The sequence below is a fragment of the Tenrec ecaudatus genome, chromosome 3 (genome assembly GCF_050624435.1).
Source record: "Tenrec ecaudatus isolate mTenEca1 chromosome 3, mTenEca1.hap1, whole genome shotgun sequence".
NCBI classification, from domain to species: domain Eukaryota; kingdom Metazoa; phylum Chordata; class Mammalia; order Afrosoricida; family Tenrecidae; genus Tenrec; species Tenrec ecaudatus.
This window is the reverse complement of record NC_134532.1, coordinates 167,500,441-167,519,214: the sequence shown is the minus strand read 5'-3', so window position 1 is coordinate 167,519,214 and position 18,774 is coordinate 167,500,441. Positions and strand designations below refer to the sequence as shown.

Here is an 18,774-nt window from a genome sequence, read left to right as displayed (position 1 = left end):
GTGAAAACAGGCATCTGCACAAATACTTGGGCACCAGTTCTCGTAGCAGCATTCCTCGTTACCGCCCCCAGAGTGAAAACCACCAACCCATTGGCTGACGGATAGATAAGTAAAAGTGGTAACCCCCTTTGATACAATGGGCTATCATTGGGGAGTAGAAATGATTCCATTTTATATGGGGAAAAAAGCCACAAAAGGCAAATCTATAGAGATTGACTGATTAGTGATTGTCAGGGGCCTGGGGAAGGGGAGTGGTGAGGAATTACCAGTAATGGGTGGGAGGTGATAAAAATATTTTACATTTAAACCATGGTGAAGGTCGCCTATCTCTGTAAATACTGCGAAGGTCAATGAAATGTGCAACTTAAAAGAGTCTGTTTTAAGACCAGTGAATTATATCAACAAAGATGTTTCTAAGAAAGGAATGAAGGAAGGAAGCTGGGAGAGAGCCTTAGCCATAACCAAGCACCTTGAAGGAATGAGCTGCTGGGCTCAGGATCCTGGTCTCCAGGATCACGGCGGGCAATGGTACTACAGAGAAGTAGAAGAGGAAGAAGGCAGGAATGAAGGAAGAAATGCAGCGGTGATGTCAGATCTGGCTGATGTCATAGATTCATGTTAGGGGTGGATAGGGGATTACTTAACTCCGCAAAGACCTCAGCATCGGAAGGAGGAGGTGGGGTGGAACAGATGAAGGGATCATTTTGAAAAAGGACAACTGTGCTGAGAAGAGCAGGTCATTGGGGAGGGGGGAGCATGGCAGTGTGGGTGGTGAGGGCAGTGGGCAGGCGCCACCCCCATGGGAGGGAGGAAACAGGAAAAAGAGTCCCGTCTCATGGGAAAGTGCCTACTTCAAATGTTTGCCGATGGTTGACCTTGTGGGCTCCCTCCTCCCTGCATGGTCAGCACCCTCACCACCACCACCCTCACCACCAGCCAATATAAACTCTACTCTGAACTCATGAGGGGACTTCAAAAAAATTCATGGAAAAACTATGAAATTATAATTTCATTTTTCCATCAATAATTTGAAGTCCCCTCATTTGAGAATCTTGATATCAACCCTTACATTTATGGTCAAATGATTTGCCACGAGGCTACCATGACAACGCAAGGGAGGAGAGAATCGCCTTTTTAACAGATATCTGCAGATATTAATAACAGATATGAATACCCCTGTGCAGTCGGTACACACACACGAGTGTTAACGGTTTAGAGTCACTTTTACTCCTGGTCCAGTACCTTCCCTTTACAGAGGGAGAAATTAAGGCTCAGAGTTCACAGTGTTGCTAGTCTAAGAAGCCCATGGCCATCCCTTTGACTAAAACAACCCTGTCTCCCATCTTCGCCTCCTTCATCGACCTCATTTCCCGTTTACTTGTCCTTCGTTTTCCACAGAAAGGCCTCGTCCTCAGCCAGCTCTCTCTGACCTCCTCTCTTGACCAGCCTAGATCAGAGGCCCCTGCCTCTGTGCTCACAGGTGCCCCTGCCTTTTCCTTTCCACGAGGACCAGGCTGGGCGGGTGGCTGTTCCCTGCGTTTCCTGGCTCTAGCACAGGCCCAGGCATCCTTCTCGCTGCCATGGAGTCGATACAACTCATAGCGGCCCTGTTTGCCTCCGAGACTGTAACTGGTGATGCAGTCGGCCATGATCGCACGACCAGCAGTTTGAAACTACCAGCGGCTCTGCCGGAGAAAGGCAAGGCTTTCTAATCCCATGAAGGGTTACAGTAGGAAACCCTATCCAGCTCACATGGTTAAGCTCCCATCTACTAGCCAAAAGGTGGGAGGTTCGAACCTGCCCAGGGATATCACCAAAAGAAGACGCCTGACAATCTACTTCTCAAAGATGACAGCCGAAAACCCCTGTGGGCTATGCCACACAGTCACTGTTATTTGAAAGTGACGTGATGGCCACTAGCTTTTCATATGGGTTTGGTGCATGGTGAGCATTCAGTATTTATTCATTTAAGAAAAGAATGCACAAATATTTCCCTTTCTGTCACATTGACCCATCCCACAGATTCAAGTCAATCTTCATTGAATGCATCCTCCAGCTCCCCACCATGGTCAAGAGGATCACTGACCCACCGACTGGCCGTAAAGCAAAATCATCTGATTGGCTCGGTCAGTGTAATGCGACAGCATTTCATCAATGAGATGCCAGTGGCGCTGGTTCCTTGCTCACCACTGTGTGGCTAGGTCACTTGATCGCTCTGCTTTTCAGAAAAACATGAAGCTCAAAAAAGCCCACTTGACCCTTAGTTCTCCATCGATAGAAACCTAGGAAGTATTGGGATTGAAGGAGGAATAGAAAAGAGGTGCAAAGACATTCAATGAATGGGAATTAGGGCCCAAGCGGGAAAAGGAACGGCGATTCCAGGCTAAGGGAATGTCGAAGAGGAGAAGGTTGCCGAATCCGCGATAATTATGAGAGATGAGGGGGGTCGGCATCGTCTGGTGAACCCAGGCAGCCCTTCTGTCTGCTAAGTAGATAAACTACCTCCCAGGGTCCCTGGAAGTGACCATTCACTATCAAGCCCTTTACAGCAGAGCTAGTATTGTGACAGATCAAGAGGGCGTGGAGGCCCCCTTTCTCTTTCCAGAGCATAAGCCAGAGGAAATGGAGGAACGATAGCTAGGAGTCCTTGCATGGCGCACGTGTGTGCACGCGCACACACGCGCACACTTGATTAAGCACTGGATGACTGACTGGCAGTTTGAATGCATCCAGAGGGAGCCCTGGTGGTGTAATGGTTACACCGTGGGCTGTGATCTGCATGGTTGGCAGTTCAAAGCCAGCAGCTGCAGAGGAGCAAGACTGAGCTTACCACGTCCATAACAGTCACAGTCTCGGAAGCCCCCGGGGGGTCGCCATGAGTCAGTACTGACTCGATGGCAGTGAGTTTGGTTTTTGACAGTGGTCTCAGTAGACAGGCCTGGCGGTCTGCTTCTTGAAGGCTCTCCGGAGCACAATTCTACTCTCCACCCTGGCAACCAATAGCAGTTACCTGGGAAGTGGGGTCCCTGCAAACCACGACAGCTGGAAAGAGCTTTCTCTTCTGTAAGTGGGGACAAATGAAGACATGGCGAGGGAGCTGTGGAGTCCTCTCCTCTTCCCTCCAGAGGTCTAGGGACAGACTGGACAGTGGCCGGTCTCCTGTGACAAAGATGGCGGGGTGAGCCAAGAGGCTGGAGTAGATGGTCCTTTTTGTAAAGTTTTATGCTCTGGGTTTTGAACCTCCAAACGCTTCCCTTTGCTTGAATTTTCCGAGTTAGCATAAGCTGTTTCCACGGTGCCCATGACTGTACAGTCAGGAAGGACTCTGCCGCCACTGAGTGCCCCGGCCTTAGTGGACCCCTCAAGTCAGAGAGGCCACACGGAGGGTCATTGACTCCAGTATCCTGTTTGGTGAGGACCCCGCATCCCTGTTTTAGCATTGCATTTGAAAGATCTGTTTGGGAAGAGAACAGCTGATCAATTGCTGTTGCCCCTGTTGTCATGGAAACGAGCTGAAATGTGACTATAATTATGTTTCCTTATTTCTGAAGTGAATCCCTCAATCATTACCATAGTAATTACCCAATATGCACGGTCTCAAATTACATGACACTGGGCCAAGAAAGACACAGGGAAATGGGGTAGGAGGGGCGGGCTCCGGTGCGTGTTAACTGGGCAGCTGTGTAAAGCCTTCTCCTTTTACGGACGGGTAGAATCCCTCTGCTGGCTCACACGCCAAGGTCAGATGATGTCCGTGGCTCACAGTGTATGGCCGCTGGCTGGAGGAGTAGCGAGAAGGCCGTATTCGGTAGGACGGTTCCGTTTTAACGGAAAACCCACATGACCAGCTTCATCAGCAGTCATTAAATATGGTGTCCGATGACCCGGGAGTCTGGGGGATTGATTCCTAAAACAGCCGGGGGAAGCATCCAGATCCAGCCGGTTCCCCCTCTTCTCGAGTTTCCTGGGGTGGTGGGCTTTTGTCATCGGGCCTGCCTCATCATCGTCACCAGACAGCTACCACAGTTCTAGGTGCCACAGGCAGATGACAAAGGCCAGGCACAGAAAAGGAGCCACCTGGAACTGTGCCCTTTTTGTCAAAGCAGAAAATTTTCCCAGAAATGCTCCCCCTCCCCTAGCAGGTGTGCCCTTGCTCTCCATTGGTCCTTCACACTCGTCCCTGCGCAGACACTCTTGCAGACGGAACAGAACTTGAAGTCAAGGCGGCGCCCCGTGACCCTTCCCTGCGCTGCTTGGCCCTGAATGCACAGCGGTGAAGAGTGGAGCAACGTGACTAAGGCCTACCCAGGAGAACAGTCAATCTGTCTTGGCAGAGGGACAGCCAGAAAGCGGCTCAGAAGAGAGCATGCCGGAGAGTTGACTTGACCTACTTCGGGCATGTTATCAGGAGAGACAAGGCCACCGTGCTTGGTAAAGCAGAGAGTCAGCAAAACAGAAGTCGGCCCTTGATGAGATGGCTTGACACAGCGTCTGTGACAAGGGGCTCAACCGTAACAATTGTGAGGATCGCCGGGACCTGGCGGAGTTGCGCTCTGCTGTGCTTCGGGTCGCTATGAGTCAGAACTGACTAGAAGGCACCTCACCGTTGTTTGGTTTAGACTCCTGTAGGGCGTTCCACAGGGCTTTCCACGGCTCATGGTAGACGCGCAGATCTTTTTTCCCAAGGGACCTCGAACTAAGCTGGAGCACACTAACCATATGGACCGCCTAGGCATTCCAGGGGAGAGAGAAGACATTTGAACTAGAAAGAAATAGAAAGAAGAAGTTCCTGACTTGAAAGGAAGACCAGGAAGAAACCTTTGTAGACCCTGATGGCCTGCTGATCTGCGCCGCCATTGACCTCTCAGATTTCCCACCATAGTTCCTTACACAGGCCTGCCCTAACTGAGGAATACCCATCTCAGGAGATTCCTGCCTCGCCGTCTAAAGCCTTACGCACGGCAGCCCGTCTTCTTTGCCACGGAGATGATTGCGGGGGCGTAGGGGTGGAGCCTGACCTATCCATCCGGTCACCGTGTGAGGACACCGCCTGTTGGCCTGTTGTATAAGAGAGACCTGAGCAGAGCCAAGCTCTCACTTGCCCCCTCGGCTTCTGCTGCCTCTGCTTCGTCAGTCTCCTATTGTGTCACCTGCTGCCTGCCGATCCCCAGAGCCATCCAGTGGTTGACCGACTTTGGAGTCATTTGCCTTTGCATTTACCACCCTGGGGCCCTCCTGCTTCAGCATCCTGAATCCTCTCCATCAGCTTCCACAGCTACTTGAGTCAGGAGAAGCATCGAGCTTATATCTGACCTACGGACCTGAACTGGACCGGACTTACCTACTTCTACAACAGTGTCAGCCATGTCTGGATGTCGATCTCTTTCCTTACACATACACATACAAGCATCACTGGCTTCTCTTCGTGGGGAACCCAGCTCCTTGACTTCACCCTTCCGGCCATTTCAGCCATTTGCCACAGCTGCTCGACCACTAAGGGCACGTTCCACAGTCTCTTCTGACATCCGCTCTGATCTGTTCTCTCTCCAGCCTTTTGAAGGATGTTTTGCTTGCTTCATGACTGGTGAGCTTGATGTCCATCACTGTTCAGTGCGTCAAAGCTGTTCACGAGATGTTCTTGAAATTCAGGGGGGCGTGACTCAAGGTCGTATTTGGACTCTTGTTGATTTGTTGTATTTTTCTTCAGCTTTACCCTGAACTCATATACGAGCCCATGATGTGAGTCTGTTCCACAATAGCCCTGGTCTGGTTGTAGCTGCCTATGTAGAGCATCTCCATCGTGTCTCCCCCACAGATGTAGTCACATTGATTTCTGTGTCCTACATCTGGGGACGTGCATGTGTTGTGTTGTGTTGTTGAGAAAAGGTATTTGCTGGAAGAAGTCATTGGTTTTGCAAAATTCTGCCACGATCTCCAGCTTCATTTCTATCACCAGGTCCACATTTTCCAACTGCTGCTCCTTCCTTCTTGTTTCCAACTTTTCCATTCCACTCGCCAACAGCTATCAATTCATCATTGATAATTATCAATAATTATCAATTGCATGTTTGATCAGTTTGACTGAAGTCATTCGTAGAAATCTTCTATTTCTTCATCACTATCTTTGGTGATTTGTGCATAAATTTGAATAATAATTATGTTGATTGGATTTCTTTGAAATCGGATAAAGTCAGAGCTAAAATAGAAAAATTCCAAGGACAGTCCCAAAAGAAAAATCCAAATATGATCATGAAATGTGCAAAGACCTAGGTTAGAAAACGAAAAGGATAGCGCACAGCGTGCCTGACACGGAAAGAACGCGAGAAACAAACCAAGCCTTGAGTTGCAATCTTAAGAGTCTGTGTGCAAAATAGCAGAAGATACAGGAAGCATCGGAAAAGATGTGAAGAACACAGAGTCACTGCACCAAAAACAACTAGTCACCAGGAAACAATTTCAGGAGGTAGCAGCAGAGCCAGAACCAATGGTACCGAAGGAATAATTTCAAGCGACACTGAATGCATTAGCCAAAAACAAGGCTCTGTGGATTGATGGGAAACCGGTTGGAATGTTTCAGTAAACTGAGGAAGCTCTGGAGGCACTTGCTTGTCTCTGCTGGGAAATTTGAAAGACAGCTGCTTGGCCAACTAACTTGACGGGATCCATTTTTGTGCCCATTTTAAAGGAAGATTATCCAACTTAAACTATAGAACTGCCAGAGATTTGGGCTGGAAACTGAGAAGGACATAGAACAAGGGATAAATCTGCTGAAGTCAGATGGATCTTGGCTCAAAGCATACACTACCAGAAAGATGTTTATTAGTGTTTCATTGACTATGCAAATGCATTGGACTATGTGGACCATAATAACCCGGAGAAGAACGGGAATTCTAGAGTACTTCACTGTGCTCATGAGGAACTTGTACATGGATCACAAGGCAGTTTGAACAAGAGAATACTGCCTGATTTAAAATCAGTAAGAGTCTGTTTCAGGGTTGGTTCCTCTCACCATATTTTTCATTCTGTATGCTGAACAAATTATCAGAGACTCTGGTTTCTTTGAAGAAGAATGTGGCATCCGGACTGGAGGAAAACTTCCTAAATACCTGTGATATGCAGGTGACACAACCTTTCTTGCTAAAAGTGAGGAAGACTTGAGGCACTTGCTGAGGAAAACCAAGGATTTAATCCTTAAATATGGATTATGACTAATGTAAAGAAGACCAAAATCCTCACACCTGGACCAATAGGTAACATCATGATCAATGGAGAAAAGATGGAAGTGATCAAGGATTTTGACTTGCTTGGATCCGTAATCAATGCTCATGGAAGTAGTCAAGAGATCAAAAGATGTGTTGCATTAGGTAAGTCTGCTGCACATGACCTTGTTAGGGTACTGAAGAGTATGGTAGTTATATAATCTGTTGTCAATTTGAGAGGATTAAGAGTGAATGGGGTGGAGTTTAGCCTGTCAATCTTATGGACTTGATCTTGACTGGGCTGGGATGTTTTTCAATATTCAATTGCTCTTGTATATAAACCTCTTTCTTACACACATCTGAGTCTCCCTGGAATCGTTTCTCTAGTCTAGCCAAACTGACATAAGAGCAACTATATGACATTGAGGACTAAGCTGTGCCTGACCCAAGCCATGGTGTTTTCCATTGCCTCATCCGCATGTGTCAGTTGGACATTGAATAAGGAAGACTAAGGTAAAATCAATGCATTAGAATTGTGACACTGGAGAAGAATATTGACAGTATCTTGGACTGCTGAAAGGGCAAGCTGATCGGTCTTGGAAGAAGTGCTCCATAGAGGCAAGGATGGTCAGCCTTTGGACGTATTGTCAGGAGAGACCAGCCCCTGGAGAAGGACATCATGCTTGCTAAAGTGGAGCGGTGGTGAAAAAGAGAAAGGCCCTTGATGGGATGAATTGATGCAGTGGCTTCATCAACGGGTTCAGGCACAGGAACAACTGTAAGGGGTGGTGCCGGTCAGTGCAGTGTTTCATTCTGTTGCACACGGGGTTACAGGTTGTAACTGACTCGATAGCCCCTAACAACAACCACAGAGAACCCAGCCTAACACAGTGACCTCTCTAAAAGAAACCGATCCATAAAGTTAACTCATTCTACAGCTTCCACCGAATAACTTTGCACAAAAATTTCATTGTCTCAAGATAGGTTCCCAAACTTATTTGGCCTACTCTACCCTTTTCAGAATAATTTAAAAAAATTACTCAGCACTCTCCTAGCAACTAAAAACTTTCATAGAGTAGCTTATAATTCAGGATTAAAAATGTAAGTTTCTGCTTTTGTGCCCCGCCCCCCGCCCCAAAGTGGTGGTGTTTCCCAGTTTGGAAATCCCTGGTATTAAACATTGTGGGATAAACAAAGAGAATCGATGCAATCTCTGCCCTCTTCGAACTTACAGGAAAGTGATGGAGATAAGACGACACCATGAACAGCAACATCATCGTGTGTGTGCAGCACTCTGCAATATGCAAAGCGCTTCTCCTGCCCCTCTCATCTAAGACATGATTTCAGTAACCCTAGCCTCGCAGCCAGAGAAGTGGGCAAGTGGGTTCCAATGGAGGAAAGTCCTCGTTCTTCCAGGGAACCAGGAAAAACTGTGTGGGGTTGGTTAGTTTTGACTGGGACTTGAAGGCTGGGTAGGACCTGAACTAAGAGATTGGCCTTGAACAGTCATGAAGAGGAAGAAGCGAAGCAAAGATAGAGCCCAGTGAGAGTATTTGGGGAACGATGAGTGGTTGGATTTGCCTCAAAGAGTGCTTGAAGCAGAGTAGCATTTGATAAGTAGTAGGAGGAACTCTTGTGTAAGCACTTACACTATTAAAGGTGTTTTGCATGTCAAGACTCTTTTAATCCTAACAACAGTTCTATGGAATGAAGCCAAATCCATTGCCTTAGAATTGGCCCCAAAGAACACAGTAAAATTCCCTGCATGCTTTTGTTTTTGAATCATTTTATTGGGGGCTCTTAACAGCTCTTATAACACTCCACATATCAGTTGTATCCAGCATGTGTGTGTGTGTATATATATATATATATATATATATATATATATATATATATGAAGATGGCAACATATATATATATATATGTTGCCATCTTCATTTTCTAAACCATTAGTAGAGTTTCTCTGTAGGAGAAAGAAGTCATGCAGAGAAAATGGGTTCAGGTCACTGGTTAGCAGCCAAGCACTTCAACCACTGTACCACCAGCCTCCTCTCAATGGGGTAGAGAGTCTATCATCTTCCCCATTTTACAGATAAGGAAAGTGGAGGGCCTAGCAGCTAAGTGACTTGTATGTGCAAACTCACATGGTAGTAAGTGGTAGAACCAGGTTTCAGATTGAGATACTCTGGTTTGAGTCACAGCAATAAATCCCTACACTGCATGACCAGTTGATAGAAAATCCATTTAGGGCCCTTTCCTGAAGAGCGAGCCTTTTATGTGCCAAGCAACCATTGCAGCTAATTGGATTTTGGCAAAAGGGAGCCACGGAAGGTTTCAGAGCTTTGCCTACTTTAAGATTCGTGCAGGTACTTGAAGCAAAGGGAAAGGACGGAAATGGAAGATGCCAGGAGCCAATAGGGCCAGAGCATGAACCACAACATCCTTTAACCTGAGACCAGAAGGCCTAGATGGTGCCCGACTACCACTACCAACCACTCTGACCAGGACCACCAGAGAAGGTCTGGTTAGAATGGGTTTTTTTAAAAGTAAAGCAAAATTCCAACTAAAAAGACCAAACAGATTAACTTGTCGAAAAGAGACTGGTAGAACTCTCGAGACGAGCTCCTTAAGACCACTTTCTAATCTGAAATAGACGACACTCCATGGGACCACCTTCCCGCCAATCAATAGATGGGCTTATACAACAACCACTAACGCCCAGAAAGAATGTGTCCACAGAACAATCAACTGTATAGGCTGGAAGGACAACCTTTGCCCAAAACCCAAGATGAGAAGGCTGAACGAGACGGGACAGTAATGGGAATCGGAACCCGAGAGGAAAACGGAAGGGTGCTGACACGTGGTGGATGTAACCAATGTCATAAATAATCTGTGCCTTAATTATTGACTGAGCAACGCGTTTTTATATATAAACTATTCCCCTGAGGAAAACTTTAAACCTTGAACTGAAACTACCCCTTTGAGTCACCTTTGAGCCGAGTAACAGGTGGGTCTACGTAGAAAGGAACGTCTGCATGATGCAGCACGGTCTTGAAAAGATCAGTCTTTGGATCAAACCAGCACCAGCAGCTTGAAAGGATAAGTGGGACCCTTGCTGAGTCGGTGAGTTTGTGTTAATTATGGTGAAAATCGTTTGGAATAGGTGATCTAGAAAGCTGGCACAACTTGAAGAATCTAATGAATGGCACTGAATTGCACATGAAGAAATTGTTGAAGTGGCGTGGGATTTTATTATGTCTATTTTTACACGCACATGCACACAGCTCACTGCGATCTAGTTGATTCCGACTCATAGGACAGGGTAGAACTGCCCCCTGTGGATTTCCAAGACTGATATTTGTTACAGTAACAGAAAGCCCATCTTTCTCCTGCTAAGAGGCTAATGGTTTCAAACTTCTGAGCCTCCTTGCATTTGGCAGCCCGATGCTTAACCACTGCACCTCCAGGGCTCCTACACACACACACACACACACACACACACACACACACACACACAAGTCCTTTGAGCTTCCAGAAGTCTCTGGCTTGCCCAGGTCAGAGATGCATGGGTCACCTTGACCTCTCAAAGGGTCTAGGCAAACAAAAGCTCTTCCTCCTATGTATCTGAGGTTTCTTTATGCCTGATATTGGTTAAAATTCCAATAATGAAAGTTTCACTGAGCAAAGCCCCATAGAGGCAAGTCGACCCTGTCCTATAGGATCGCTGTGGGTCAGGATCGACTCAATGGCAGTGAATTTGGTTTGTTTTTTGGAAAGGTTAAAAGACAAAGTGAATTTCATATTGCTGTTGGCAAGGTAATTCACATAATGATGTATCTGTAGCCATGGAATAGGATAACCCATCCAAGCCCTCGGGTGAGTTTCCTGAGGTCTTTCACACCTGGACACAGAGATGGGCCCTTCAAAGCTGTCTGTATTTTGGTAAGCCTCGGACACAGCGTTTGTTCTGAAGCCACTTCAAGGAGCCTCGTCGAGAATCCCAACTGTCAGTCCGTCGGACTAGGGGAGGGGAGAAGGACGGAGAAGCCCAAGTGTCCTTCCCTGCAGCATTTCCAAACCCGTAATGACTCAGATCAAGAACTTAGATTTTATAAGAGCGAGATAGGCAGGGCTCTCTAAGCCACCCCAGATTGATATTCGGATTAACAGGAGTATCTATGCCTTTCCTTAGAACTCACTCAGCCTATTAGAAGCCTTGAGAGAGCCGGCGGCCCCTTAAACTCTTGGCTGCTAATGAAGGCGGTGGTTGGACTTCCCTGACACCCCGCCCCCCAGAAGCATGTGCAAGCCCGCTTCTGGAAAGACTGCGGCCTGGGCCCTCTGGGCTAGTTCTACCCTGGCCTATGGGATCTTGAGTTGGGCCTGACCCCATGACAGTGGATTTTATTAGAAGTCTGGCCTCCTGTGAGGGGGATCTGGAGTTGAGTCACATGTCTCCTGAGCTGGTGGCAGTGGGGACAGAGCCTGAGTAAGCATCAGACACCAGAAGCAGCTCTTCAGCATGGCGGCTCCCATTTCCCATGGTCTTAGGCAAAAGTCAAGGAGTTTTCCTCTTCTTCCTCCATCTCTGCCTCCTCATTTCCCCTCCTCCATTCTTCTTCGTGCATCTTGTCCTACAAAGCCTCCAACACCATTCCAGATGTAAAAAGCCAAAAGCAAACCTCAGGCCAACAAGCCCGTTCTGATCCCGGGTTCCCTGGTTTGAGACATACAGCTGCTCAAAGAGTCTCCTTGGCTGCAGTCACTGGGCCCGGGATGCCGCTGAATGGGTTCGAACCATCAAACTTTAGGTTAGTAGGTGGAGCACGAACGGTTTGTGCCACCAGGCACCTAAAACCAGTTGCCCTTACTATGCCTTAGAGTAACCCAGGTGTGGTCTCATTAATGTGGGTAAAGAATGTTGAGGTGGGGGGCGGGAACAACGTAAAGGTGGATGGATGTGAGGTTCTTTGTGAAATGAGGACCTGCCTCCCCTTCAACCATCTGTACTTAAAGGTCATAATGCTGCGTTCATCCATTAAAAAAACGTCAAGATTATGGTAATATGAGAAGATGCAGTGATGCCAGCCTCTCATTTGATGGTCAATGGAGTTGACATTGAAGGGGTCAAACTGGTTTACTATCTTTCGTACAAGATTTGCCACTGTGGGCGAACCAGGACTCTTGCTTGTCCTTGGTGCTACTGTCTTATCATCGTGACCCAAGAGCCAGCAGTCAGGCTGTTTTGTTGCTGGTGTATTGCAAATGTGTCAGGCACTGTATTAAAACAGGAAGTGCAGGCTCACCTGGGAGTCAGCACCCTGCGCTCGGTGTCTGCTCTGTGCTGAGCACTTGCTCTGTCACCGTCCCCGGACTCAGCTTCTTGGCCCATAAACATTCAAGCGGTGGGCAGCAATGCAGTGACTACGTGTCTGTTGGCTCTGTGCCAATTGTCGCCTGTCACAGCCAGCATGGGGCACCCGGTGAGCAGCCGCCAGCCATGTTTTCGGATAACTTTGTAAAGAAAGGGATCCCTGGGTGATGTAGAGAGCACATCCTTGACCGCTAACCAAACAGTGCCTGGGGAGAGAGAGCGCTTTTCTGTCCTCCCACCCGGGGGTCCCCAGGAGGCAGATTCAACTGGAAGGAAACTGGTTTTTGCGTTGTTTGTTAACGTACAGGAAGACTGACAAGAAATGGGGCGCGCAGCCCCCCAGCTCTGCTAGCACAGCGGCAGATGGCGTGCACGGGATTTGCAGGCTGACCCACGGCCTGCTAAATTGTTCTTCGGGATTTCTGAATGCCAAAGGACAGGCCATGTTGCCTTGCCTCTCCGTGGCACTTGCAAGCTAGCTCTCTCCTTCCATAATCATATAGCACGGAGCTTAGGGGGCAGGGTCAACAAAGAAATGACCATGACAGGGTGGCAGGGGGCTTTTGAGTTGTGGGTTTTGTGGATGACCCCTGCCCGTGCTGAATTTGGGTTGCCGTGGGATGGTCCAACAGCTGGATGTGCGCATGTGACGCCGAGAGGCACCTGCCTAGGGGAGAGGGTGTAGCCCCACAGTTGGAGCAGCAGAGACTTAGTAAAGGTGATTTTGAGGCCGGAAGACTAGCCCCAGGCTCTGCAAACACCTGCCCTCATGGGAAGATTTTCATAGGAGGCAGTGAGGAGTGAAGGGGAGAGACCAAAAGCTGGCGTCTTTGGACGGAGTACAAGTTCGGAAGCCAAACCTTGATGCAGATAACAATAACATCCATAAAACCAGGACAGAAAAGGGAAAACAAGAGTCAGGGCATCCCAGCCCTTTCGCTTCTTTTGTGCCCATAAAAGAAGTTGCCCACCTGACTACGGCTCCACAAACTTCATGACCACCCACCTCCAAGCCCAGGGGGCTGTGGCTTCTGGCCTCAGTAGGTCGGGGCTGCGTTTCCTCCCTGGGTTAATTACAGCTGCTCTGCGGTGGCCAGTGTTGTTGTGGACGCCCCACGCAGGTCTCGTGCCCGTTTGTTCCTAGAGTTTCCTTTGGCTAGCTACGCTCTGTATTTGACTTCAGATCTTGAATAAACTAAAAGGGAAGTCTTCAAGTTAGAGATTAAACTGTGTGGGCGTGTAGAGGTCCCTCTGGGTCTCCTTGCATGGTCAAGACACTGCCCCGTGTTCTCCGCATCAGAGGAGAAGGTTCGGTCTCTTCCCTTGGAGCAGACGGAGTCTGAGGCAAGCCGCGCCAGGAGAGGCTCAGAGGCCCCTCCTCTTGGCACACTCATAATGAAAGGGAGGAGGCGGCGGCCAGGTTTGCAATCAGTTGCGAAAGATCTTTAAATGTCAAGGACAAAGAAGGCTGGTTGAACTTTGTGCTAAGGTACAATTTGTTGTAAATTGGCCCTCCACCTCCCAATTATAGAATTCTTGGTTCCCAGCTGGTTAAGGACCATGATTTCCACCCAACTCTTCGTTCCTTCAAAGGGTAGCTTCTAGCTGGGGTCTCCACGCACAGGCCATTCCATTTTAATTCCAGCGCCACCACAAATTCTGCAACTTGAGCGCAATTTTTACCAGGTCTCTTTCTTTTTTTGGTCTCAGTTCCCCATTCGGAGAAAGGAAATGATCTACTAGGATCTTGTAGAGAGTCGTTTGGAGCAGAAACTCTTACCCAAGATCTACTGTGACTCACATTGTCAGGGGTTGGATGTTAATTTGCATTAGATGGATTGTTCATTCATGTACCTCGTAAGTGAACTACCATTCTCCCCCCTTCGTTTTTCCCATGTTCAAGAAGGAAAAGGTGGCCATGTTTAGGCCACTTGGCAAATGAATCCTCCTGAGACCAGTGACTATCGACTACTGGGTCCCAGCATGTGGTGGAAATGTAATAAATCACAGACTTTTCAAGAATTGTGATCGATCTATTCAAGCGAATAGTTGACAAGCTAGAGAGTTTCACCTGAGACCGGCATCCACCGTAATAGCTTCGGTGTAAACTCCAAGTCCAAGAGCTACCGCTGCACTTGAGAACTCAACAGATGGTTTGCACAGCACGCTGATGACAGCAGAAGAAAGAGCAGCTTGGCCACCTGGAAGCTAGGACAGCAGAAAGCCCTAGACTGAACCACATGCAGTACAAAGAAAGTCAGATATAGAAAAGATTGTGGAAGACGTATAACTCACCATGGGAAGGTTCAGTCATGGGCATCAGAGGAGGATTAGGAGAAGAAGGGAAGAGCTAAGGCTGAGTGTTTTCTAAACTGCTGAGTGGCGTCAAGCCACAGACTTAAAAAGCATCATATACCACAAGCTGGGAAAACTGAAAGATAATCACGCTTAGCCACGTCAGAGTACAATTGCTGAAAAGCAGAAAAAAGGCTGAAAAACTGCTATAAATAAAAAACAAATTACCTGTCTTTTCAAAGAAGCGGAAATACGAAGTGCAAGTTTAGCTACACGAAGCTTCTGGTTAGGTCCTGCTTAAGTGGTGGAATATTGAGAACTTTCTCCCTGACAAGGCCCACCAACACGGCGACATCTGTGAATCACAAGCCTATGGAGATCCTCGCACATGCTGTGTGGTCAGGAGGAAGGAGCACAGAAAATTGAAAAGGAGGTCATGAAACTGTACTGAGCTACACATAACCTGATTGCACACGTAGAAACTCTAACAGACCCAGCAGGTTACTATTCGCATACAAAAGCGCATACGAAAGTCAACTTTGTTTTTCACTACCACTGATGATAAATAATTGGAAAATAAACATTTTTAAACCATACCACTTACAATAGATTCAAAGGGATCAAACAAGTATGACTGAATAAAAAAGAAATGGAGACGACCTCTACACGAGGAGAGACATGACAGGCGACCCGACAAAGAAGGCGGGCCCCATGTTGCTGGATGAAAGCATTCAACGTCATCACAACGCCACTTCTCCCCAAATGCACCTGTACGTGGAACGCAAGCACAAAATTGTAATGCCAGTTGTGTTAGAGTGTGTGTGTGTGTGTGTGTGTGTGTGTGTCAGTGCACATCTGTGTGTGCCTAACGGGAAGCTAATTCTTAAACTGATGTGGAAATGCAAAGCGACAAGAATAGTCATTTAAAAATTAAAACCTCACTGAGTCTGAATCCACTTGTTGCTTGTGGGTTGCTACCTTCCCTCTAGGCCTACAGCTCTCCGGAGCAGGGATGGTGTGTGTTGCTCATTGTGTATCTTCTGTTTCCAGTACTGTTGTTGGTGATATATTGTCGCTATGTTAAGTAAGCGACAAATCTGGTTGAAGATGAAGAAAACAACAAAAGGACAGCCATCTTGACAAACTACGTAGATAAACAAAGACGGAGCCTGTCGACAACTGCATCTTACAAAGCTACAGTGATGAAGAACAAACCAATTCAAAGTGTGATTTAGCCAATTAGGTGCTGTCGTTTGGTGTGGCCATTCTTTCTAACCAGGCCTAGACGGAGACAGATAACACATAAAGCTGTCCCGGACTCTGCCTACTGCACTTCTGTAGTTTGATTCAGAGGTAACAGCTAGTGCTGGCTGAGCTCTCGTGTGTTGGGTCACCGATGAGAGCCTCTAGCTGGTGCCCTTTCCGGGACAGGGTGCCAGGAGAAGTAAGCAGTCCTCCTCCTGTGGTAATGTGCCTGCCTGCCTTTGTTGCTTCCTTCCTGCCAGCCCGTTGATTCTGACTCTTGGCCAGGCTTAATTCTGCCTGCCTCTTACGTACATATGAGGGGGCTGCAGCCTCAGGGAGCACCTGTTCTCAGAGATGAGTTACCTGCCAAGATTTTGACCTCACCATCTAGTCGAAGTCCAGGCGTCCTTACTGAAGTTCAACCTCATAGGGAAGTATTATTTCTTGGTTTCTTGGCTGCTGCAAAAGGTGATTGTTCCAAATCCACCTGGACTTGGAACAAGCAGGCCTGGTGATCTCCTTCAGAACAATCAGCCACTGGAAGCCCTACAGATGGAGCACAGTCCACGCAGACACACGCAGGGCCACTGGCAGTTGGAATGGGCTCAGGCCCTGCAGGAAACCCATCAGGATTGTGCTAACACAGCTTCTCCCCTCGGCTCCACATCCTGAAGCATGTAGAGTCAAGTCTTTGTTTTACCTGTGTCTATTCCTCTTCCAAGTTCATTGTCATCTGTGAGAGAAATCCTTGCTTCTTATTTCGACCTCTTCATGCTACTTAATAAATGCTGGTGGGCATGGCGTATTCATTGCCATTGAGTCAATGTGGGCCTACAGTGACCCTATAGGACAGAGTAGAACTGTCCCTGTGGGTTTCCCAGACTGGGAATCTTTATAGGGGTAGAAAGCTCCGTCTTTCTTCCACGGACGGGCTGGTGGTTTCAAACTGCTGGCTGTGCCGTTAGCAGCCCAAGGCGTAACCCACTGTGCCACCGGGATTCTGACAAAACTTACTGGAAGGAGATGGCTAGCTCCTGCTCCTTGAGGAAAAAGCTCCTCCCGTTTAAAGTGCCTGTGAACGTGCCTGAGGCCTAGGACTTCCACACATGGCTATCTGTGCGCTCTCCACATGCTCGCTCAGCCCTGTGGGATCTTGCTTCCATCCAACTCCTTGGCTGACACCCCCTTCACCACCCCCCCAGTGGAAAAGAATACATTGCTGAGAGTGCTTTCTGAATGAGACGGGGGATGTGCGGGGAGCACCTCAAATGAAGAAGAGCGAGCGGGAAACGGAAATGTCATCCTCCTAGTAACATAAAGCACGTGATTTGCATTGCAGGTCCTTGGGCTATACTATGGGAACCCGGGCGTTTTCCCATGACAGCATTTTTATCCCCGATGGGGGAGCAGAGAGTGAGCAGACAGTTCAAGCAACGTCACAGGACAACATCCTGGGCAAAGTCAAAACTCTTCAGGTAAGAAGACCGCTTGAGACGGAAGTCAGTGCTCTGAGAGTTGCCCGGCTAAAGGAGGGCGGGCTGGAGGCGAGTGGGAACGGCCCTCGCTTGGTCCTGCGTGAAGAGGGTGAGGTCCGGGGGCCACTCCGGATGACAGTTTTGGCTCTCTTGAACCCGATTCCGTCCTCTGCACTGTGGCATCCACCTACATCACACCCCCTCTCCTGCTTTCTCGAATCATTCCTTCCATTTTCACTGAGAACACGTCCCCAAGAGGCGCTGTGGGCCTTGGATGCGAGAACGGAGTTGCTAACCATAACATGTTGACTGTGTTCCCTGAAGGCAGCCATCGCTGCCCCCTACACTCACCTGCCAGGTTTCCCCCACCAGAGTGAATGGCTCCACTCTGAATTCTGCTGTTTTGGTGAATCGGCTCCCCCTGCGCACTTTGTCTAGAAGGACCATGCAAAGCTCTTAAACCTCCTCCTGCTTCACCCTGCCGAGCGGGGCGGCGTCCCTGTAGATAAAGGAACTCGAGCGGTAACTCCTTTAGGACGAAGGTATAATAACAATTCTTCACAGAATGTGATCGCAATGAAGAAAATCCAAGAAAAGGAAGCGGGCCAAAGACACTGGGGTCTGACTGGTAGGCTGGCCTGATGACTTGGTAGCGTTCACTCCCCCTGGAGACGGAGCCCTGAGCCAGCCTGGCTGGGCGGGCTTGAATGCGATCCAAATTATGAAGCGAAGGCCCTGATTGGCTGGCTCTATCTGTGTGTCAGGCCACAGTGATGAATGGACAAATGAATTCATAGGGAGGAAAAGAGAAAAGGGGGCAAGTGGCTTGAGAAGCCTTATACTCAAAGAATATATCTTGAGGTGCTCTGGTTTCATCTGAGCATTCGCTGAGCATCTTGTGATGTACGTTTGGGCACATAGTCTGTACACGCAGCTGAATGTAACATGTGGCACATGAGAAAATAGCCAACCCCTGGGGACCCCACCCAAGCTGGCCTAGAGCTCTCCCCCCACTGCTACCCTTCCCGAGGCCAGAGGCCGGCGCTCAGAGCCAGCACTGGCACTGCCTTCATATGCCATCCGTTCCTAAGCGGGCTTCTTGCTTGGGTCTTGCTGTGTGTGCCATCCTACTGTTTCTAGACTCAGAACCCCAAAGTCCCCTGCTATCGAGTCGGTGCCGACTCGT

The 18,774-nt window shown here is 48.3% G+C and overlaps 1 protein-coding gene across 1 annotated transcript in view; it reads left to right on the top strand.

Moving 5' to 3' along the window:
- Positions 1–18,774, top strand: part of CRACD (capping protein inhibiting regulator of actin dynamics) — a 154,753-nt gene that overhangs the window by 99,053 nt on the left and 36,926 nt on the right. The window contains exon 3 of the mRNA XM_075544285.1: positions 17,453–17,588. Coding sequence (XP_075400400.1) covers positions 17,469–17,588 — 120 coding nt within the window. The 5' untranslated portion in view covers positions 17,453–17,468. The remainder of the gene's footprint in view (positions 1–17,452; positions 17,589–18,774) is intronic.